Below are 24,018 nucleotides of genomic sequence, written 5' to 3' on the forward strand. Positions count from 1 at the left end.
TTAACCACTGAGCCATCTCTCCAGCCCAGCAAGTGTTCTTAACTGCTTCAAAGCCTCTCTTCTCTCCCTTTCCCAATATTTTAAACAAACTGGGAAAAATCCAATCCTTGAGTAAACGGTTTTGCACGCCTTTAACCCCAGCACTTGGGAGGCTGGATGCAGGCGGGTCCGGGGTGAAGATCTAGCTTTAAATGTAATTTCAATTGTATCCTCCCTCCAGTCCTCACCCTAGCCCACAGGTTTGTTAGGATACAACGTAAAATTAAAGAAAAGCCTAAATCTCCCCATCGTTGGCCAAGTCGTGTAACAAGTTACACTACTTACTTGGTGTGGGGCGGGGTAGTGGTATTGAGCCGCGCGCATGCGCGTTACGCTCTTCTCCGGTCCGCCGGAACAATCTCGCGAGAAGAGCCGCCCTAGGACGGAAAAATGGCGCCTCCCAGTCCCCGGGAGCATCAGTCCGCGCCAGCGACCGGTGCGACCAAGCCTGACGCGGAGATGGTACTGCCTGGCTTCCCGGATGCAGACAGCTTCGTAAAGGTCAGTTCGCGGGCTCTGGGGCACCGCTGTTTTAGCCGGAAGCGGGTCTGGGGCTGCGGGCTTCTGGCGCCTGTCACGGCGGCCTGACGGCGCGCACGGAGAACGGCAGCGAAGGGCTCCGCGCTTCCGGTGTGAGCGCGAGCGGCTTCGCGTAGAAAGCTGTGTCCGCGCCTTCGGAAGGGCGTCCGTCATCCACGTGGCGCACCCTGCGCTACCTCTCCTGAGGAGCCCAACAGCTGAGCGACTCTCCCGCCCATTGCTCACCCCGCTGATGCACAAACGTCTATTGCCCCAATCTCTTGGGTTGAATGTCACAGCGACCATCGAGCCCCTCTCTAAATGCCAAAGCGCACTCACCAGTACCTCTTGAGAAGGAAGATAGAGTTTTTATTTAAATTCTTTGTTCACAAAATTCACGATGCTGTCATGAGACGTTAACACCTCCCTTACGCTGGGATCCCCAACCATGAGATTATTTTCATTGATGGCCTTGCTGTGGCAGTCTATGTAGACATTAACTTTAAAATAAATCGCGATCCTCTTGGTTAAAATATATTTTTTCTTTGCTAATTCGTAACTAATTTTGCTACCGTTATGAATTGTAATGTAAACAGGCAGGGTATCTGAAATGGGACCCAAGGGTTGAGAGCCACTGCCTTAAAATAAGCACCCACTCTTTATCAATGACAGCCACTTGTGATTGTTTCCCATTCATTACCTGCCTCACAACAGTCTACCTAAACCACTGGTTATAAAATGGTCACCTGAGTCGGGTGGTGGTACACAAATCCAGCCCTTGGGAGGCAGAGGCAGGTGGATCTCTGTATGTTTGAGCCCAGCCTAACCCAGGTCCTGTACAAGAAGTGCTAAGCACTCTTAACGCTGATCGGTCTCTCCAGCTCCCTGGGATATATAGCTTTAAAATCTTGTGGGTTTTTTATTCCTGAGTAAACAGGAATCCGTGTGTAAGATGCATCTTTTTCTCTGATTTTCAGTTTGCACTTGGGTCGGTAGTGGCCGTTACCAAGGCATCTGGGGGCCTGCCACAGGTCGGTGACGAGTATGACTTTTACCGAAGTTTTCCTGCCTTCCAGGCATTTTGTGAGACACAAGGAGACAGGTTGCTTCAGTGGTGAGTTTATTACGTTGATTGAAAGAAATAAAAGATTGTCCTGAGAGTGGCATACCTCAGTTGTCGGGAGATAATGAACGTGATTGGGTTCCTGAGTCTGAACTCCAGTACTAGCCATCACCAAAGAAACGCTGCCTAAATGCCATTAACCAGAGGGACATAGGATAATTGTGTGGTCTGTGGCTGTTGGGGAAGAATAGCGGCTCAGTGTGGAGCCCGGACTAGCCTGGAACTTGCTATGTAGACCAAGCTAGCCTTGAAATCTTAGAGATCAACCTTCCTCTGAACTCACTTCCCCTGAGTGCTAAAATGAAAATGTCAGCCATCACAGCCAGCATGATCTATGATCTTTAAAAATAGGGGGTTGGGGATTTAGCTCAGTGGCAGAGCGCTTGCCTAGCAAGCACAAGGCCCTGGGTTCGGTTCCCAGCTCCGAAAAAAAGAAAAGAAAAAAAAGAAAAATAAGAGGGCCGACAAGATGATTCCGTGGGTAAAAGGCATCTAATGCCAAGCCTGACAGCCTGAGTTCAACCCCTGAGACTCTCGGATGGAGAAAGAGCTCACTCCTGCAGACTATCCTCTGGCCTTAACACATGGGCGGGGGAACTCACACACACACAATATCTGTTTATGTCAAAAGTCTTTTGCTGCGTGTGGTGGCTCATACCTTTAATCCCAGCCTTAGGGAGACAGAGGCAGGTAGATCTCTGAGTTAAGGCTGGTGTGGTCTGTATAGTGAGTAGAGCAGCCAAGGCTACACATTTCTCATCTGATAATTGTTGGGGGAGATCACCGTGAAGTTATTTTGCTGAGAATAGGCCTAACTCACCAAATTACACAGGTGTCTTCAAACTCACTGTGGCCTGAGCCTTCTAGGAAGCCGGTGTCACAAGCCTACACCATCAGGCCTGGCTTGGGGTCCTGTGTTTAAAGGTTGTTGTGAAGATGTACATTGGGTTAATTTTATCCAGGGTGCCGGGAACCCTGTGATCCAAGCCATTTGAGGAGTTTTCTCAGACTGTAGGTTGGTAGAACAAAGGTGCACGTGCTGACCTTGGTTTTCCTCGATTCCTTAGCATGAGTCGGGTGATGCAGTACCATGGGTGTCGCAGCAACATCAAAGACCGAAGCAAAGTCACTGAGTTGGAGGACAAGTTCGATTTACTCGTCGACACCAACGACGTGATATTGGAGAGAGTGGTGAGTGCCTCCCATCCACAGAAGTAAGCTCTCAGATAGAAGGCTCAGATATCAGTGGAAGGAGAAACCCCAGCTCTATGGAAAGTGAAATAAATGTAGCCAGTCCTAATGGCCGTACCTGTGCCTCGCACTAGGGAAGCAAAAGCAGGCGGGTCTCTGAGTTCCAGGCCAGCCTGTTCTACACAGCAAGACCTCTCCAATAGATGGATGGGTTGGTGGATAGATAGATAGATAGATAGATAGATAGATAGATAGATAGATGGATGGAATTGTATGTATAGGCACGTGCCATGAATGCCGGTGTCCGTGGAGACCAGTGGTCTTGGAGCCCACTGGAGCTTGGGTAGAACACCAGTCCTCTGCAAGAGCCATGGTGCTCTCTCCAGCCCCCACCCATGCTCTTCAAAAATAGTTATGTTTTTGGCTCTAGAAGATGGCTCAGCAGTTAAGAGCACTTTCTGCTCTTCTAGAGGACCCAGGTTCCATTCCCAGCACCCATGTGGCAGCTCACAACCATCTGTAAGTCCTCCATGGGATCTAACATCCTCACACAGACATACATGCAAGCAAAGCACCAATACACACAGAATAAGATAGATAAATCACTTACAAAAATGTCAAGTTTAAACCGGCCATTAAAATTCTGAATGCGTACAGTATATAAATAATATTTTGATACATTTATCTATTCTTTTTAATTTACTCATTTATATTTTATGTGCATTGGTGTTTTGCCTGCGTGTGCGTGTGTCTGAGGGTGTCTCCTAGAACTGGAATTACAGACAGTTGTGAGCCACCATGTGGATGCTGGGAATTGAACTCAGGACCTCTGGAAGAGCAGCCAGTGCTCTTAACCACTGAGCCATCTCTCCAGCCCTTACCTCCTCTTTCATGTGTGTATAAACCACATAATTCTGTGAATGCATTTCTTAAAAATGTCAGGTAGGTAAGCCTGTCAAAGTCACATCCTAACCCAGTGCCTTGTCTCCTCATAGGGTATATTACTGGATGAAGCTTCAGGTGTCAACAAGCATCAGCAGCCTGTCCTCCCTGCGGGGCTGCAGGTCCCCAAAACGATAGTGTCGAGCTGGAACCGGAAGGTGAGCCCCGCTCACAAGCACACGCACACCAATGTTCTTGTCTCCAGAAGATGAGCTGGAGTCTCGTTCCCTACTTCATCCAGTGGCTTTGTCTCAGTTGGTTCCTACGTGTTGTCCACAGGCAGGAGAATATGGCAAAAAAGCAAAGGCGGAGACTTTCCGACTGCTACATGCAAAAAACATCCTCCGGCCTCAGCTCAGGTTTCGAGAGAAGATCGACAATTCCAACACGCCATTTCTCCCAAAGATCTTTGTTAAACCCAATGCTCGGAAGCCACTCCCTCAGGGTAAGTGGTGCCTTTGACGTGCTTGAGTCTTCACTCCCGCATTTCTGTCCTCAGAGGGGCGCAACACCTCCTCCTCTTCCTAAGCTGAAAAGTGTATGTGCCTCATGTGTGATGCTGTGTTTGTCACTGCCTGGTCTCCAGCTCTCTCAAAAGAAAGGCGGGAACGCCCGCAGGATCGTCCAGAGGACCTGGATGTCCCTCCAGCGCTGGCAGATTTCATCCATCAGCAGAGAGCCCAGCAGGTGGAGCAGGATGTGTAAGTGCATGGCTCTGCTCTTTCCGAGGCTGGCCCTTCTTTTCTTCAGAGCTGGGGACCGAACCCAGGGCCGTGCGCTTGCTAGGCAAGCTCTACCGCTGAGCCAAATCCCCAACCCCCTTTTTTTAAAGATTTATTTATTCATTTATTATATATGAGTACACTGTAGCTGTCTTCAGATACGCCAGAAGAGGGCATCAGATCCCATTACAGATGGTTGTGAGCCACCATGTGGGTGCTGGGAATTGAACTCAGGACCTCTGGAAGAGCGGACTGTGCTCTTAACCGCTGAGCCATCTCTCCAGCCCCCCATTTTTTAAAAGATTCAGTGTGCATGCACGCGTATCTCGTGCACACATGCAGGAGTGCATGTGGAGGCAAGAAGAGAATGTGGAGGGATTCTGAGCTCTCTGACATGGGTACTGGGAACTGACTTTAGTCCTCTGCAGAGCGATGTACACTCCTAATGCTGAGCCATCTCAGGTCTACATGGCACCCTTACACAGGGCCCATGCTAATCTCTGTCACTCCACTTTCGGTATATGCACTGCCCGGGTGAGCATCAGCCTCTCTATGTATTTTATTGAGATCAAGACTCATTTCTGTAGCCCAGCCTGGCCTTTAACTCACGGTCAAGGTGAGATATTTTCACAGTGTAATTTTTCCTCATTTTTCGTTTTTGGTGGTAGGCGGTAGTAAGACAGGGTCTCATATATCTCAGGCTGGCCTTAAACTTCCTGTATCACCAAGGATGACCCTGAACTTAGGATCCTCCAGCCTCCACCTCCTAGATGCTAAGATTAGAGCTGCCTGCCCTCCTGCCTGGGTTTGTCTGGTACTGAGGCTGGGACCCAGGGCCTGGTGTAGCTGGACAAGCACTGTAGCAGCCCAGCCTCAGCCTGCTCACTTGTTTACACACGCTGTATCTGAGTGTCTGCGTTCCTTCTGATTCACGGCATTAATATAAAGGTTTGTGTTGTGTTCACTCAGGTTTGCACACCCTTATCAGTATGAACTCGATCACTTTACTCCGCCTCCCTCGGTGCTGCAAAGGCCGCAGCCCCAGGTTAGTGCCCACACACCCTTTCAAAGCTGGCTTCCGGGAGCATGGGAAGAACAAAGCACTGAGTTGGTTCACGTCTGCTTTCCTGGGGTAGCTTTAGGAGGCTGCAGTGTGGCGTCATCCCGTGCACTTGGAAATCAGCCTGCACCTTCGTAGGGTTTGTCTTTAACACGGTGCTTTTTGTGTTCCTTTTGTGGTCCAGTTGTACAGGCCTGTGGAAGAGACACCCTGCCACGTTGTGTCATCCCTAGATGAACTTGTGGAGCTCAATGAAAAGCTCTTGGGTTGTCAAGAGTTTGCAGTGGACTTAGAGGTACCTTGAAATTGACCTTTAGTGAAGTCTTCATTTTCCTGTGAGTTGTCTAGCACTAATTGTCTTTTATGTGTGGGGGCCTGAGACAGGTATCACACTGTAGGCCAGGCTGGCCTCAAACTCAAAGCCATCCTCCTACCTTTGTTTTTTTTTTCCCCTAAAAATTAGTTGTGTAACTTGTATAGCTAACTTTAAGAACTGGTAAAGGAAGCTTGTGGGTTTAACTCTGTGCAGAGTTCCCAGGTTAAGGACGAAAAGGTAAAGGAACACCTAGTAACCCTCTCCCCCAACCCCCTTCCGCACGGTTCAGCACCACTCATACAGAAGCTTCCTAGGACTGACGTGCCTGATGCAGATCTCCACGCGCACAGAAGACTTCATTGTTGACACCCTTGAGCTTCGAAGTGACATGTACATCCTCAACGAGAGCCTCACAGACCCAGCCATCGTTAAGGTCAGCCATACTGGCTCTTGCCGAGATCTTGGTGGGATCCCAGTGCTTTTCAGGGCACCATCTTGTTCTCTCAACCTAAACCCAGTGGAGGGAGAAACTACGTCATCTCCTACCCTGAGGTTCGGCATGCTAACTGCTTAGCTCTAGACCCCCATGAGGGCATTTGCAGTGTAGCTTGGTGTTAGCCAGAGATCACGTTGGTGCGTGCTTCAGGGATCCCAGTCTGTTGCATTGCCTGAACTTGAGGACATATCCGGAGTTAAGAGAGTTCTTACCTGGGAGCAGAAGCAGCCCTTAGCAGTGTACAGTGCCCAGCCCAAGGCCTGTGGCCTGAGTCAAGACATAGACGCTGGCGTGTCGTCCAGTGGTAGCATGCTTGCCTGGCATCCACAGGTCCCAGCGGTCAGTTCCTCCCAGTATTCGGTGCCCAGAGGCGGCTGAGTAAGGAGACAGACGGATGGCCTGCTGTCAGTGTCAGCTGCACAGCTCGGGTTTTGCTTGCAGGTCTTCCATGGTGCCGACTCTGACATCGAGTGGCTGCAGAAGGACTTCGGGCTCTATGTGGTGAACATGTTTGACACACACCAGGCAGCACGGCTTCTCAACCTGGCTCGCCACTCACTTGACCATCTGCTGAGGCTCTACTGTGGGGTGGAGTCAAACAAGCAGTATCAGCTGGCGGACTGGAGGATACGGTCAGTCGGCTCTGTCTGCCAGTGGCAAAGTGTGCGGGGAGCAGGAAAAGTCTGTCACCTTGGAAGCCTGGCTCACCTTGGTCACTTTCAAGACAGCTTTTCTTTAGCTGCCGTGCCAGAATTGGGTTTGTTTTTCGAGACAGGGTTTCTCTGTGTAGCCCTAGGTGTCCTGAAATGAGGCTGGCCTCAAATTCACAAAGATCCGCCTGCCTCTGCCTCCTGTGTGCTGGGATTAAATGGGTGTCCACCACCACTAAACATCAGAATTTCTAATTATAAAAAGGAGAACGTATTTGAACCAATGTTACACTCCCAGTATAAGAAGGAAATTAGGGGCTGGGGATTTAGCTCAGTGGTAGAGCGCTTACCTAGGAAGCGCAAGGCCCTGGGTTCGGTCCCCAGCTCCGAAAAAAAGAACAAAAAAAACAAAAAAAAACAAAAAAAGAAGGAAATTAGTCGGGCTGGAGAGATGGCTCAGAGGACAAGAGCATAGTCTGCTCTTCCAGAGGTCCTGAGTTCAATTCCCAGAAACCACATGGTGGCTCACAACCACCTATAATGAGATCTGGTGCCTTCTTCTGGCTTGCAGGCATACATGCAGACAGAGAGCTGTATGATGTAAAATAAATAAATAAGAAAGAAAGAAGGAAATTAGTAACATTTGAAAGCCACTTCATTCTTGAGCCCTTGCCCGTCTCCCAGCACTGGGCCACGTGCACTAGGGCAGCACCCTGGTCACCCTCACAGCACTCTCTGGGCTTGCTCCCATCTTGTAGCAGAGATAAGAAAGCACAGAGAGGGTCAGGACAGACAGACAGACAGACAGACAGACAGACCATAACAGGACTCTGCCTTAGCATCCCATGTTGAATAATAGTTTGTCATCCTGTGACGCAGGAACTGACCGAGTCCCCTTGGGAAGGAAAAAATCTTTGGGATGAGAAAAGGGCCAAGAAAGCTCTGTCACCCAGTATATAGGCAGTTGGGATGGCTGTCCCTGGGGCAGTCTTTGAGAAGGCTTTTCTTCCAATCCTAGCCCTCTGCCAGAGGAGATGCTGAACTATGCCCGGGATGACACCCATTACCTGCTTTACATCTATGACCGAATGAGGCTGGAGCTGTGGGAAAGAGGCAACGACCAGCCTGTCCAGTTGCAGGTGGTGTGGCAGCGGAGCAGGGACATCTGCCTCAAGGTACCACGTCACCAGAGAACAGAGACCCCGCACCCGTGCTGTGTCTGATTGAATTCTTCTGGTTTGTTCTGTTTTGTTTTGAAGTTAGCATAGAAAATAATGGCTCTGGGGCTAGAGAGATAGTTCAGTGGTTAAGACCATTGTCTGGTCTTCCAGAGGTCAGGGTTCATTTCCCAGCCCCCCCATGGCGGCTCACAATTGTCTAGTTCCAGGCGATCCAAACGCCCTCACACAGACATATATGCAACCAAAACACCAGGCAGATGTGTTGAGCTCGAGGGAGGCCAGCCTGGACTACAGAACTCCAGGACATAGAGAAACCCTGTGTTGAAAAACCAGAGAGGGCTGGAGAGATGGCTCAGCGGTTAAAGAGCACTGACTGCTCTTCCAGAGGTCCTGAGTTCAATTCCCAGCAACCACATGGTGGCTCACAACCATCTGTAATGAGATCCGATGCCCTCTTCTGGTGTGTCTGAAGACAGGGACAGTGTACTTCTATATAATAAATGAATAAATCTTAAAAAAGAAAGAAAGAGGGGTTGGGGATTTAGTTCAGCGGTAGAGCGCTTGCCTAGCGAGCGCAAGGCCCTGGGTTCGGTCCCCAGCCCCGAAAAAAAAAAGAAAAAGAAAGAAAGAAAAGAAAAAGAAAAACCAGAGAGAGAGGGTAGGGGAGAGAATGAATAATGGCTCAGAATTTACAAGCTAATTCCTGCCTTTAATCCCAGCACTCAGGAGGCAGAGGTAGATGGATCTTGAGTTTGAGGCTTGTCTCAGCTACAGAGTGAGTTCTGGGACAGCCAAGGCTGCACAGAGAAACCCTGTCTTGAAAAAAACCAAAACAACAACAACAACAGATTAGATAGATAGATAGATAGATAGATAGATAGATAGATAGATAGATAGATAGATAGATAGAAAGAAAGAAGATAGATTGGTTGATAGATAATTTGCATTTTCCTGAGATTAAAGAATGTTGGGTAATTTTTCTGTTTCTTTTTTTGAGGCCCTGAATCCGTTCACTGGCCATTTCTTGAGTGAATAATTTGGGTTTTAGGTATTCTGCAGTTCCTGTGGTATCCTCCTGATGCAGAAGCCATACTAACCCTTGCTGTTACATTGTCAGTGTGTGCTGCCATGACAGGAGTTAGGCTTCCTGTTTCATTCTGTTTTTTTCTTGTAGTGCTGAGAATTGAGTTCAGAACCTCACATATGCTAAGCAGACGCTCTCCCACAGAGCTCTATATCCAGCCTTGGTTTCAGGTTTGGTTTGTTTTGGTATTTTGGTTTTTCAAATCAGAGTTTTTTTGCAGACCAGTCTGGCCTCAAACTCACAGAGATCCTCTTTCCTCAGCCTCCCAAGAGCTGGAATTAAGGGTCTTTCAGTTTTTTAAATGAGTCCTCACTGGGTTATGCAGAGTGGCCTCTGGCTTGTAGTCCTCCTATGTTAGCTTCCCAAGTGAACCACTAAACTCATCTTTACCTTTGTCCTTTAATGCAAGAGGCCTCTATTAGTCAGGTTTCAGCCTGGAACAAGCCCAGAGCACAATTTTTTTTAAAAGACTTACTCATTTATTATATATGAGTACACTGTAGCTGTCCTCAGACACACCAGAAGGGGGCATCAGATCTCTTTACAGATGGTTGTGAGCCACCATGTGGTTGCTGGGAATTGAACTCAGGACCTCTGGAAGAGCAGTCAGTGCTCTTAACCACTGAGCCATCTCTCCAGCCCCAGAGCACAATTTTTTATCCCACAGGTGTTTTTCTTTTTTTACAGTGCAGAGGATCAAACTCAGGGCTTAGTGCATGTTAGGCAGTCATTCAGCCGCTGAGCCTTTCTCTACTGCTCATTGATCTTGACTATTGCCTAACATTTTGCAGAAATTTGTCAAGCCTATCTTTACGGATGAGTCCTACCTTGAGCTATATCGAAAGCAAAAGAAGCATCTGAATTCCCAGCAGCTGACAGCCTTTCAGCTGCTGTTTGCTTGGCGAGATAAGACAGCGCGCAGGGAGGATGAGAGCTACGGGTAAGGGATGCAGGGTTCTGTTACTGCCTAATGGGGCAGTGGGTATGACTGTGAAGGCTGGCTACTGTCTCCTGCATTGCAGTGTTTAGTGAACCTTGCTAGTTTTACTTAGCGTGATCTCATTGTGTGTTTTGTTCCAGATATGTTCTACCAAATCACATGATGCTAAAGATAGCTGAGGAACTGCCTAAGTAAGTCTCAGAGCCTGAGTGACATGCTCTCTCTTCTCAGTCGCTCTCAGTCCTTCACAGCCGGGCACTCATTGTGGCTGCCCAAGGCTGTACTCACAGAGGTTAGTACTCCAAGCTTGGACAGTGGCAAGGCCCAGGGAGCCACAGTCCTTGCCTGAGGGCTCCTGGACAAGAACTAAAACTTGTGAACTGGCCTCTCTGCATGGCTAATCCTGAGCCTGCGCAGTCCCTTAGAGAGAGCTGTCTCACATTCCTTCTTGTGTCTCTTTCTCCAAATTATAGCCTCACAAGTTTTTTGGGTTTTTTTTTTGTTTGTTTGTTTGTTTGTTTTTTAAGCAGACATAACTCACTGTTTTCTTCTTGTATAGAAGCCCTAATGTGGTAGTCTCAGCTGGAGCCTGGATCCTCTGAACCTCTAGAGACTGGTGTGGGTTTTTACAAGGTGGTCAGTGAGTTCTTGAGAAGAAGATTTGGTGGACACAGTCTCTCTTTCCAGAGGTCAGGGGTCAATAGCTATACATCATGGAGATGATATCAAAGGTGGCCTTGGCAAAATTGCCCAGGGTAGCAGTGCAGCCCCTGGCTGAAGTGTAGCAGTCATCTATACCGGCCATCATCAGTAGCTTCTTGGGTACAGGAACAGAAACAATGCCAGTGCCTCTGGGGGCGGGGATGAAACACACCAGCACAGAGCCGCAGTGGCCTGTCACCTTGCATGGCACAGTGTGGGGCTTGCCAGTCTTGTTCCCTTAGTAGCCTCTCCCTCTGCACAGGGACAGTGGAGAGCTTAGCTAGGATGCTGGCCCCTCCCATGGCAGTGGCTACCTCCTTGGAGTACTTAATACCAAGACCAGCGTATTCTTTGTAGTCCCCAGTAGAGACAACAGCCTTGAACCTGGTCCTCTGGCCAGCCCAAGTCTGCTTCTGCACTGGCAGACTTCAGAACATCATCCTTTAGGGAAAAAAGTCAATAATCTCAGATTCTGTAATGGGCTGGGAGAACAGGTAGATCCCCAGGGACTTGATTTTTCTGTCCTTAACCAGGCGGCCCAGCTTGGTGACAGTGATCCATTCATTGTCTTTGGCTTTACCTCCATGAGCTCGAAGCCTTGACCTTGACCACAGCCACAGCCTCCAGGCGGCCTCTAAGACCGCTGCTGAATTCTCCTTGGAAGCCATGATGGCCTCCTAACCCTGGGCCCCTGGGCCCTCCCACTGCACTGGTGTCATCTGCCATTAGGTATTTTTCCAAAGTCTCGTGACTTTTTTTTTTTTTTTTGGTTCTTTTTTTCGGAGCTAGGGACCGAACCCAGGGCCTTGCGCTTCCTAGGCAAGCGCTCTACCACTGAGCTAAATCCCCAACCCCGCCTCGTGACTTTTAAAAGTATTTTATTATATTAATTAGAGCATAAACAGGAATAAGAAATTGGAAATCAACTTTCCTTGAGGCTAATCTCCAACTCTCAGGATCTGTAAGACAACCAGAGGAATGGGCTTGAGAGTTGGTGCAGGGAAGATCTCATGTCCAGGTGGCTGGCAGGTCTGGGCTGATTTATGTAATCTCTTACTCCTTTTATGGCCTTCACTTTAGGGGACAGGGACCTATGGGGAGAGATCTTTACTCCATGCCCAGGCTGCCCTGCAACTCACTATGTAACAGAACCTGTGACCTTCCTGCTTCCATTTCTCAAGTGCTGGGGTCACAGACCTGCACCAGGATGCATGGTTCATGTGCTGGGCGTGGAGCTCAAGGCTTCCAGCTGCCAAGCAAGCACCCTGCTGTCAGTAAGTGTGGAAAGGCTTCTCTCCAAGATGAGCTGAGATTTTTACCTTGTTTTCAGGGAGCCTCAAGGCATCATAGCTTGCTGTAACCCAGTACCACCTCTTGTCCGGCAACAGATCAATGAGATGCATCTCTTAATCCAGCAGGCCCGGGAGATGCCCCTGCTCAAGGTATGCAGTGTTTGATTTAGCAGCCCATTCTCCAGCACCTTCTCCTGTGGCCTTCCAGAGCCCTGAGCTGTTCTCCTGTCCCAAATCACCCTGAGGAGTAATGAAGGCTTGGAAGTACAGGGGGTGTCATGGAAGCTATGGAGCGTGTTGTGTTAGATTTAGCTGCTCTGTGATTACTGGTTTTGAGTTTGGAGTTTTGAGGTATGGTTTTATTTTTTGATACTAAGGTTTAAGCCCAGGGCCTACCAATGCTACACAGGTACTCTTCTGCTGAATTATTGCTCTAGCCCACATGTTTTTAAATTAAGTTTTTATGTATTCTATGTGCATGTAGACGTATGTAATACAGCACATGTGTCTGGATCAGAATACACTGTATATGTACTCTGTATGAGTCCTGGTTGTCAGACATAGCAGTAAGAGCCCTCTCATCAGCAACTGCATTGTTGTTTTTAATGGCAGTCATAGATTAAACCTTAACCTTTATGGCCTTTTCCATAATTTGATAGCAAACTGGGTCATTTAATAATTGTAGTAAAGCAGTTCATTTGGTGGAGTGAGTTGGAGTAAGGATCTTGGCGTAGAGAGCTGACAGTGGAAACCCAAACCTGAAGCCATCACACCCTGGGTGTGCATGGTTGGACCAGTGTGGAAAGGGTTGTAGGATACGCCAGAGAGAGAGGCATGTGGCACTCAGCAGGAGATGGTCACAACAGGCTGCCAGTTACTGCTGTGCCTAGGGACTGGAGGAGCTGTCCACCCAGGCAGTGGTTAGATTTGCTGAGAGTGGGGGGTAGGATCCAGGACAACAAGCTGAAGCCAGAGCCTCAGTAAGAGGGAGGGAGGAGAATCGTGGGTCGGCTGGGGATCCAGAAGAATGAAAGAAAGACTAAAGCCTGGATAATCGTAGGTGGAAGTGAGGCCTCCCTCAGACCATAGACCCAGAGCTGCGCATGCAGTGACACCTGTAATCCCAGCACTTGGATGCAGAGCAGAAGGATCAGGAGTCCACGCTTATCCTCAGCTATCTGCTGAGTTTAAGGCCAGCCTGAATTTCAAGAGACCCTGTCTCAAAAAAAACCAAAGACCTATCAAGACGAGATGGTACAGGCGCTCACCCACAGCCTGATGATCTGAGTTCCGTCCCACGGCCCCTTGTGGTTGAAGGAAAGAACCAACATCCTAAGTTACCCTCAGTGTGCCTGCTGAATGAATGACTATAAAAAAAGAAGAAAATGTGTCTTTGCAGGAATGTCTGCTCTCTGTAATAAAACTTGTTAAAAGTCTACTTAAGTGGTTTCTTTTAGGGGTTCTGCTTTAATTCTTTTCCTTCTTTTTGAGATAGGTTCTTACCATACAGCTGTGTAACCCTGAAGCCCAGGCAGGCCTTGAATTTTCAGTCCTGTCCCACCCCCTCACCCCCACCCCCAGCCTTCTAGGTAGCTAGATTATAGATTTGCACCACCATATCCACCTTTCTTAGGAAAACTTAGAATGTGTTGGCTTGGTGGTGACATCTATATGTGATCAGTGGTTCATTATCCTTTAAAAGATTGTTGACCCACAAGACTCAAAATGAAAGAAGAGTGTGTTTGCAGCTGTCATGTTAAGATGTCCATCTAGGTCTAAAGAGGCCAGAGGTAGGGTGTGTTGCCTCTCCTGTGTGAGGCCACAGGCACCCCTGCACCGCACACATATACACACCATGCATACATGTGCGTGCACTTGCACACGCACCCATACACAGACCCACAAAGCCCTTGTTAGTTTCCCAGTTTGTATAAGTAGAAAGCACACTGGCTGCCAGAGAAGGCTCCTCCAGGCGGGCTGGAGCCACTGCGTCATACCACCTCCTGACGGGCGCTGGCCTTTCACATGGTCGGGCTTGGGACCCAGCTGCTCAGAGTGAGGGATGAAAGGATAGCTCTTGGCCCTTGGGAGACAGACTCACTGACAACTACAGTCTACTGAGTAAGCTTGTGTCATTGCCTTTACACAACTTTCCTCCGTTTCTTTTCTCTTTCGTTGGTTTTGTGTGTGTGCACGCCCGCGCGTTTTGAAATAGTCTCCAGTAAGCCAGAGTGGCCTTGAGCTTGTGGTCCTCCTGCTCCTGCCTCTGCAGTGCTGGGATTGCAGGCATGTGCAATCACCCACTGGAGGTCAGGCCCAGGGCTTCAAGCATGCTAGGCAGACACTGCCAACTGAGCTACATTCCTGGCCCTGCTCTTCTCTCCCCTTAGTCTGAAACTGCAGCTGGAGTGAAGAAGAGTGGACCCCTGCCTAGCGCCGAGGTACAGTGTCACGGCTGCTGTGTCACCTATGGGAGGGGTGGAGATCACAGCCCCTGACAGGTCAGTGCTGTCCCACTGGCCAAGAGCTCCTGGCTTGCTTATTAGTTTTACATGTGGTCTGCTGGTTTCTCTTTGATGCAGAGATTGGAGAATGATCTCTTTGGACCCCATGACTGCTCCCATGCCCCTCCAGATAACTACCCGGTCACCTCAACTGATGGTAAGATGGAAACCCTCTGGACTCCCAGACAGATGGAGCCAGTTTCCTGGACGAGAGCCCACAGGTCTTGCTTACCTCTGTGTCTCTAGGGACCATGCCACTTCAGAAGCAGCCGAGCCTCTTCGATGAGGGCAAAGAAGAGACGTCTGTGGATGCCAGATGCCTCCTTGCTACAGCTGTCATCACTCTGTTCAGTGTGAGTAACAAAGGAGCCCACCATGGTGGTTCAGTCTTCCTCACGATGGGTGGGCTTAAAACATGGGCTGTGTGTCCAGAGGGTACATGTGTGTCTGAGAATAGTGCCAGAGGTAAAGCGAGAGGTGTGGACAGGGCCTCTAGACAGGGAAGGGTATCTCGTGAGCTCTGTTGGTGAAGAGACCTTAGAATACAGGCGGAAGCATGGCTCAGAGGCCAAGCTCACTGGCTGCTCTTCTAGAGGATCTGGGTTCAGTGCCAAGTACCTGCATGATGGCTCACAGCCATCTGCACTTCCAGTTCCGGAGGATCTGACACCTTCCAAACTCCGTGAGCACCTGGCACACACATGGAACACATGTGTACACACAGACAAAGCACACATACACATAAACATACATCTCTTTCTAGGAAAAGCAAAAGCTAGGCTGTGGTGGCAAATGCCTTTAGTCTCCACACTCAGGATGCAGAGGCAGGGGGTCTGTGAGTTAGTTCGAGCCCAGCCTGGTCTAGAGAGTCAGTTTTAGGACAGCCAGAGCTACACAGAGAAACCCCATCTCAGAAAGAGAGAGACGAGCAGACCAGCCAACCTTAGAGGGAAAAATGTCTTAAGGAGAAGGACACTGGGCTGACATGACAGACGGACAGACAAGAGCAGGTCCAGCTATGGCAGAGGGCCAGACCAGCTGGGTGGCCAGCAGGGCTTCTGAACTTGGAGTTTGTGACAGGTACTTCTCCTAAACACACCTGTCATCATCTGGATACACTCTTAGGAAAACCACACACTTCATACACTATAACTCACTAGCAGAAATGTCATCAGCCAGTGTAGGCTGTAGGGAGTAGCAGGCCTCTCCTCTCTGACCCTGGGAGAGTCTCTATTCTGGAGACCCTGTGTGGCTTGCTCGGACTGCTCCTGGGGCCTGGCTGTGATGTAGTCTGTTTCCGCCTGCCTGTATTGGCACCTCTAGGTTCCCTGCAAAGGGAAGGCCCAAAGGCCTGGAGAGGTGGGTTGTGGGTAAAGTACTTGCCTTGGAAATGTGAGACTACAATTTGGATTCCAGAAAGAACTGAAAGGCCAGACATAGCACACTTGTGTAATCCCATTGACCTGTGCTGGGATGGGAGAGGGCTCATGGGCCAACTAGCTCAGCGTACATGGTGATGAGCAAGGCACCCTATATCAAAGGTTGTCATTGACCTCCATGTGCACACACTTGCACACATACACAGTTTTAAAAGTCCTGTATGAGCCAGGCACGGTGGTGCATGCCCAGCACTCAGGCAGGGACGGGCAGATCTCTTGAGTTTGAGGGCAGCCTCCCCTCCATAGTGAGTTACAGGACAAACAGGGTTACACAGACAAAGTCTGTCACAATAAAAGTATTTTAGACAGGGCTGTACGGTGGTGATTCATGAACAAAAAGGGTGTAGGAGCCAAAAAGGGTGTAGGGGCCACAGGCTGGCAGGAGCTGTCATGGGGATCTAGCAACTTGACTTGTTGGCTAGGACTGCCTTTTTCTTTTTTCTTTTTAATCAGGATCTCATTCTATTAGCCACTCTAACCTTAAACTTCCATTTCTCCATTGTTGCTCTTGCAGAGGACTTAGTTTAATTCCCAATACGCAGATGGCAGCCCCCGGTGATCTATAGCTCCAGGTCCAAGGGATCCAACACCTCCTGACCTCCGTCAGCACTGGGCACGCACACACACACACACACACACACCCCACTCATGCACATAAAATTTTCACTTGGAACACAGAAGCAGGTGGATCTCTGAGTTCGAGGCAGCCTGGTCTACAGAGTGAGTTCCAGGACAGCCAGGGTTACACAGAGAAACCCTGTCTGGAAAAACAAACAAACAAACGAAAATCATTTGGATTTCTCCCGCCTCAGCTCTTCAGTGCGGGGATTGCAAGCGTGTGCCCGTTCCTAACTTGAGGCTACGCTGTCACGAGAGTTCTACGTTTAGTCTGAAGAAGGCTGTGCTGTCTCTGTTCTGTGTTAGAAACAAACACAAGGGACGAGCGGATGTTATGAATGCCGTTGGCAGCAGTGTTCAGTGGCATGATTTTACTGGTTCCCTGTCAAGATCTGAATACAGTTCACATCTGTCAGTTAGGGCCTCAGGCTGTCTGCCCAGGCGGAGCTGTGTCTAAGTCCCCATGCTTTTCCTCTTCGCACACAGAAGGCAGTGACAGGGCCACAGGCTGTGAGGTTGTGAAGGCTGTAAAGATGCATGGGCTCACACGCTGACGTGGCGGCTCACTCACCTGTAATCCCAGAAGCAGATAAATACCTGGTTTTAAGACCAGCCCTGGTCTACGTAGCTCAAACAAATGAGTTCATCACCTTAAGAAATACGTTCTCCCTGTCGTGGACCCTGGCATGGAAGCGTGGTCCTGGTTAGAAGTGATGGTTGGTGTGTCCCTGCAGGAACCCAGCACTGAGGAAGCTGGAAAGACTCCATTGACGGTGGCACAGAAAAAAGCCCAGAGCATAATGGAGTCCTTTGAAAACCCATTTAGGATGGTGAGTAGTGCAGCTGCACCAGCCCAGCAGGAGCTACGGGGAATTCTGCAGCCACGAGTCCTTTCACCGGGGAGGAAAGCAGGACTGTGGAGGGGGAGCCCAAATCCACCGACGTATCGGTCATCCATGGTGTCCAGGTCGGGACTCTTGAGTTGAGGCCTTAAGGGACCATCCTGGCAATAGGAGTGCCTCTGACAGGCAAGGTGCTGCTCTTGGCATTTGCAATGACTGTTTCCCTTCTGCAGTTCCTGCCTTCTCTGGAAAACAAGGCCCACATCTCTCAAGCAGCAAAGTTTGATCCTTCTTCGAAAATCTATGAAGTAAGTAGCTCTCTATGGGCTTCTGGCCTGAGTGAGGGTCTCTCAGGAAGGCTTCAGATCCTCTTAGGCCGCTGAGAACAGGACAGCGGCCCTTTGTGTCTAAGCCTGCTTCTAGGAAGAGGCCAGACTGTAGCCCAGTCCTCGGAAGCCTCTGAGGGCTTGGGGCTGGGAATAGAGCTCAGTTGGTAGCGTGCTTGCCTGGCTTGTGTGGAGCCTTGGTTTGATCCCCAGCACAACGTAAAGCTGGCGTGGAGATGTACACCTATGAGCTCAGCACTTGGGAGGAGACAGCAGGAGGACCAGAAGCTCAAAGGCATCTTCAGCTACACAGTATATTGTAGGCTAACCTGGGCTCTAGGAGGCCCTGCCTTTAAGAAAAGAAAGAAAAGAAAAGAAAAGAAAGAAAGCAGCATCAGCCTGCCTTGCCTCACAAGCATGTCAACATAGGCTAGTGTTTGTCTGATGTATACTTGAACCCTGGTTCAAGGGTTCAAATCCAAGACTGGAGAGGAAAAAACAAGACTGTGTTTTTCTAATGGAGTAATTTATATGTAATAAAGTGTATAAATAATATAGTTTATAGCATCTGTATATGCGTATATTGCTTCAAGGCTCTTAAGGGAGCAGCTTGAATCTGAGGAGACACTGCCTTGCACTGCAGACAAGAGTACCCCTCACACAGGGCCCTGTAGGAAGGATGGCCTCTGATGACACCCACCAGCATGGCCCTGTCACCAGACAGCACTCTCACTGGCCTCAGTCCTGTGCTAAGGGCTTAACCTACTGATTTCAGGAGGAGTCCCAGGGCCATCAAGGTGGATCATGGGTAAAGGATCCCACCACCCAGCCTGAAAAACTGAGTTGGATCCCAGGAACCTATGTGGTGGAAGGAGAGAACTGACTCCAAGCTGTGTTTTAACCTTCACACATGCACGGTGGCTTGTGTACACACAAAATGAGTGAATAGAATTAATAGAATTTAATGAAAATAGGCAGCGGACTATGACAATCCACGCCTTCAACCTAACACAGAGGAAGCAGAGGCAGGCAGTTCTCTGATTTTTTGAGGGCAACCTGGTCTATATACCAAGTTCTAGGGGAGCCAGTATAATATGGTGAGGTCCTTCCTCCAAAAAAAAAAAAAAAGTAATAAAGACAGTAAAACTAAAAATAAAGAAATGAGAAGACTTGAGGACTTGACTCACTGGTAGTGTACTCACTTAGCAAGCACTGGGCTGTGGGTTCAGACCCAAATCGAGGGGAAAAACAAGCCAGGCATAGTTACACATCTTTTCTCCTAGCATTTCAAAGACAGAATCTCTTGGTTCAAATTCAGCCTGCTCTACAGAGCAGGTTCAAGGCCCAACCAGAGTTACAGGGTAAGACCTGGTCTCCAAAGAAGGGGTTGAGGGACTAGAAATAGGGAATCTACAGCATGTGACTGTAAACCCAGTACGTGGGCAGTGGAAGCAAGAGGATGAGTTTAGGGTCATCGTAGGCTGAATAGAACCTTGGAAACTAACATTGACTCAAAAAACCAATCTAAAGAGGAAGTAACGTGGGCTTCTCTTCATCTCCTGCCCCAGCTGTAGCACAGCATCCCCAGTCCATCCCTGTGTTCATTTTGGATCACCCAGATGTGAATGGGACAGGACAGGACACGTAGGCCTAGGGAAACACACCTGGAGCCCCACTTTGTTCACTGGCCAGGCCACAGGGCCAATGACCGAGGCTCCCTGGTCTAGAGGGTGACTGGGTTGAGGTGTCCAGGGTGAGCACTTACAGCCCCACCATGCCCGGGGTTCGGGTGTATTTTGCCCTCCTTAATAAGGATCTTGCAAACAAAGCCAGTGAAAAGATGGTACTTTTAGATGTAGGGTGTATTGGCTTAGAATATGTGTCGTTAGTACCTTAGCATGTCCTCCATGGCCCCTGACACAAATAGGCAGGCACTCCCAAGTAACTGAGTTTAGGCAGCTTCTTTTTGGATTTGGTTTCCTTTCGTTCTGGTCATTGTCTGTTTTCATTATAGATCAGCAACCGTTGGAAGCTGGCCAGCCAGGTCCAGAAAGAACCTAAAGAAGCAGCCAAGAAGAAGGTAGCTGAGCAAACAGGTAGCATCCGCATCCATGTAAATGTCAGTCAGATTGAGGGTGACGGGTGACGGGTGTCCAATAAGGATTCCCAGCCCTCGCTGACAGACAGGGCACTGAGCAGAACAGGCCCAGCCCCAAGCTTGCAGAGTTCAACTTCTACTGGGAATGGCGCAGTCACTGCCCGTGTGTTCTACCACTGTAAAGCAGTAGGTTCTGTGCGTGCAGAGGGAAGAGCTCTGGACGCTGGTGAGGAAAAGCAGTCTAGGTCACCCGAAGTGAAGAGGCTGCCACAGATCCATGGGAGAGTGGACTGAAGCAGACTCCAAGTTCCCATGCGGTGGCTGGCTGGCATGCCCAAAGAATGGCAAGCCAGGACTGTCCAGGTGCCTGGGGAAGAGAGGCAGGGGAGCAGACGGGCCTCTCTGAGGACTGCTGGACCTTAGATAAACTTGGCAGGGCTCAGAGCATGGGGGATCCCCCTGACACAATCAAAATAGACAGAAAGCCTGCGCCCAGCAGCTCAGCCGACATCCTGAGGTCAGATCCTAGACCCGCCCTATCTTAGAGCCAGCACTTGGTGGTCAGTTGGATGAGGCATGGGAAAGGAAGGTGTGGGCTGGCAGAGGCTCTGTCCTGAGCATCTAGGGAGATGGGCTTGCGGGCTGTGAGAGAAGCTCCATGTCTAAAAGGAGAACTGACTCCTGGACATTGACACCAAGAGTGTCAGAAGCCACTGGCTGTTTGGCCTGGCCTCCTGAGAGGCACAGGCAGGCAAGGTTATTGGTTAGAGTCTAAAGCCAAGGCCAAGGAGCACTGATCTGGACCCAAGGGACAGATTGGGTGGACAGTGGCAGGAGTCTACAAGCCGTTCTCTCTCACAGCTGCCCGAGAGGAGACAAAAGAGGAGTCCACAGCTGCTGTGCTCGAACAGCCTATCCCTGTGCGGCAGCAAGCCGCGGTACGTGATTCCCCTCCCCTTTACAGAAACAAGTGCCCCTGGTCAAGTTCAGGTTTCCTGGACCACTGTTGGGGGGCTCACTCTGTACCCCGGCTGATCTGGGTTTGTCAGTCAGCGCCTACCTCTCTTCTCCTCAAACTAGGTGATGTTAGGACTCTCTTAGGATCTGTGTCTTTGGTAAACCCTCGTAGCGATGGCTGTGGTCTGCAGAGGACAAAGCACAGGGACATTGCTGTGTCCCAGGCTACCCTAGAGAAGTCTTTGTTTTCTGTTTTGGTGTATGGGGGAGGGGGGGCTTTTGTTTTCTGAGACAGGATGCTCTGTGTAGCCCTGGCTGTCCTGGGCTGTAAAACAGGCTAGCCTTGAACTCAGATGCACCTGCCTCTGCCTCCCTAGGGCCGGAGTTAAAGCTCTGTGACACCATTCCCCTGCCCCCGCCCCCCAATCTCTTTGTTCTTTTTACACCCAGACCATCCTAACATTCTTAATCTTTCCTTAAGTGACCTGAGAATACTGTCAGCCAGTGCTAGCTGAGTATGATTGTCCCTGAATTCCAGCTCAGCTCCCATTCTTGCTGTTGAAGCGACTTGAGTCATTCCCAGCTAAAACAGGTTGAACATCCCAGTCTGATGCCTGAAATTCAGTGCCTACTGTCCACAGCGTTCTCAGGGCTGACCCAACACCACGGGTGGATAATTCCATGCTCCACAAAATGATTGAAGCTGCAGGGAATGATCTTCAGGCTGTGTGTGTAAGCTGTAAAGTAGAAGTGAACCTCACGTTTACACGCGGGCCTGCCTGGCGCGGGCGAGGTTCTGCTGTGTTGCAGTGAGATGTCACTGCACACCTGTGCCTCCCTCCCTGAATGTTCTCACCCTGCAGCTAGAAAATGCTACTAAGAAGAGAGAGCGAGCCACCAGTGACCTGAGGACCATAGAGCAAAAACAGGAGAAGAAACGACTAAAAAGCTCCAAGAAAGCCAAGGACCCTGATCCCCCAGGGAAAGACTTCAGTCCGTATGACTACAGCCAGTCAGACTTCGGGGCCTTCGCTGGTAAGGCCAGAGAGGACACACCAGGAAGATGCATGGCAGTTTGAGGAGGGAGGACACACCAGGAAGATGCGTGGCAGTTTGAGGAGGGAGGACACACCAGGAAGATGCATGGCAGTTTGAGGAGGGAGGACACACCAGGAAGATGCATGGCAGTTTGAGGAGGGAGGACACACCAGGAAGATGCATGGCAGTTTGAGGAGGGAGGACACACCAGGAAGATGCATGGCAGTTTGAGGAGGGAGGAGCTGCAGAGTACAGGGAGCACCTTCACTCCCCGAGTGAGTCCTGCCCAGAGCCTAGGACAAGCAGTGGCTCTCCTTGCTGCAGATTCTCAGTAGCCATTGTCCCTGCTAGGATGTCCTCCTCTGAGGTCAGCTCACATCATCAGCAGTGGCATGAGGTCTGCTTGATGCAGAAGTGTCAGCCTGCTGGGGCACATGAAGGGTGGCACTGATGCTGGGGCACATGAAGGGTGGCACTTCCTGAAGCCCAGACCCTGGCCTGTCGGCCTTTGTGTCTGCTCATTGCTGCGATCACTCTTACTTTCAGGGGACAGTAAATCCAAGCCTTCCTCCCAGTTTGACCCCAATAAGGTGGCACCTTCTGGAAAGGTAAGGCTGCAGGGGGCACCTTCAGCTCCAAGGACTCCCCCCTGCCTCTGCTCTGGTGACCAACTGGGCTTCTTCTCAAACTTCCCCACCTCATTTCTTCTCAAGACAGATGCTGCTGCCATTTGTCCCCACAGCAATTTTTTAAAGTGTATTATTAATGTGTAAGAGTGCAGAAAAGCCAGAGGACAGTATATAGGAGTTCCGGCCTCCTACCATGGGCTCTGGGGATCTAACACAGGTCATTGGGCTTTACTGTGTGGCCCTGCAGGCCGTGTATCAGCAATGTGAGAACAGACAGCAAAGATTATAGTACGTATAACCTAGGCTGACCTAGAACTCACGGCCCTCCTGCTTCCACCATTTGACTGCTGGGATCACAGGCCTGTGCCACTATACCTGACTTGCTATGTTGCTGCACTGGATGTCTTCCAGTCTACTGCCTGGGCCTGAGGTGCTGCCCTACACACTGAAGGGGCTACATGTATAACTCCTGACTGCCTCAGGTCTGTGCTAACCAGGCTGAATTTGAAGCTTACTGAGAGTGGTCAGGACTGCAGAGCCCCTCCTATTCCTGTCAGGCACACAAGTTGGGGTAATTGAGGCTGGCATCAGCGTACATAACTCTTCTCTTTCAGAAATGTTTTGGAGCCAAAAAGTTTAAGCAGTCGGTGGGAAACAAAAGCATGTCATTTCCTGCTGGGAAGTCGGACAGGTAAGTGGCCTGGCTGGGCCAGCAGGGGCACCAACCACTGTACCTGAGACCCTTAGCAGAATGCAGCTCCAGGGGCTTCTGCTGGACATGGGCAAGACCTCTCTGTCACTCAAAGCAGGAGAGGACGTCACGGGCTCCATGTCAAAGTCACGCTCACATGACCATATCCTGCCTCCCGGGCCTCAAATCCCATCCTTCTCTTTCTTGCACTGTAGTTTCTCACTGGTACCCTTATCTCAGAGCACATGGGTGGGGTTCTTAGGGATGAGGGAAGTCAACAGGTGGGTCACCAGTGGCAAGCGTTTGCATAGCATGAACAGCTCATGCTAGGGCAGAGCTGGAGGTCAGGCTCCCACATAGGAAGCAGGACAAGCCTGCTGCCACAGACCCCACAGCTCAGTGCCCAAGCGTAGGCCTCATGTTCATCCCTCCCTTACTGTGTGTTTTGAGATTTGTACGGCCTCTGAACACAAAGAGGTAACTCTGGTTTTCATCCATCTCTGCAGAGGCTTCCGGCACAACTGGCCAAAGAGATAGTCTTGGAGAGACTCCTGGGGCCGTGGACACTGCTGCTTTGTACAAAACCCATTTTAAAATCATTAAAAATTTATTCCTACCA

The 24,018-nt window shown here is 49.9% G+C and overlaps 1 protein-coding gene across 3 annotated transcripts; it reads left to right on the forward strand.

Annotated features, from left to right (window-relative positions):
* Nucleotides 1–364: 364 nt before the first annotated feature.
* Exosc10 (exosome component 10) lies at nucleotides 365–24,018 on the forward strand. 3 transcript variants are annotated; one of them, NM_001399229.1, is made up of 25 exons: nucleotides 391–540; nucleotides 1,536–1,672; nucleotides 2,749–2,872; nucleotides 3,868–3,972; nucleotides 4,094–4,259; nucleotides 4,401–4,515; nucleotides 5,506–5,581; nucleotides 5,781–5,891; nucleotides 6,202–6,345; nucleotides 6,850–7,040; nucleotides 8,077–8,233; nucleotides 10,115–10,263; nucleotides 10,404–10,454; nucleotides 12,296–12,407; nucleotides 14,648–14,698; nucleotides 14,840–14,918; nucleotides 15,008–15,114; nucleotides 17,553–17,648; nucleotides 17,894–17,968; nucleotides 20,001–20,082; nucleotides 20,946–21,022; nucleotides 21,905–22,076; nucleotides 22,626–22,687; nucleotides 23,323–23,399; nucleotides 23,906–24,018. In NM_001399229.1, the coding sequence occupies exons 1-25, from the start codon at nucleotides 430–432 to the stop codon at nucleotides 23,934–23,936; spliced, it is 2,658 nt and encodes an 885-aa protein (NP_001386158.1). In that variant the 5' UTR covers nucleotides 391–429; the 3' UTR covers nucleotides 23,937–24,018. The 3 variants fall into 3 exon arrangements, with proteins under 3 accessions (XP_038967285.1, XP_063143904.1, NP_001386158.1); XM_063287834.1 differs by lacking the exons at nucleotides 15,008–15,114; nucleotides 17,553–17,648; nucleotides 17,894–17,968; ... (4 more) ...; nucleotides 23,323–23,399; nucleotides 23,906–24,018 and having other exon boundaries at nucleotides 382–540; nucleotides 14,648–14,758; nucleotides 14,840–14,919; XM_039111357.2 differs by lacking the exons at nucleotides 14,648–14,698; nucleotides 14,840–14,918; nucleotides 15,008–15,114; ... (6 more) ...; nucleotides 23,323–23,399; nucleotides 23,906–24,018 and adding an exon at nucleotides 13,318–13,695 and having other exon boundaries at nucleotides 365–540.

This window comes from Rattus norvegicus, chromosome 5 (assembly GCF_036323735.1).
Source record: "Rattus norvegicus strain BN/NHsdMcwi chromosome 5, GRCr8, whole genome shotgun sequence".
Lineage (NCBI taxonomy): Eukaryota > Metazoa > Chordata > Mammalia > Rodentia > Muridae > Rattus > Rattus norvegicus.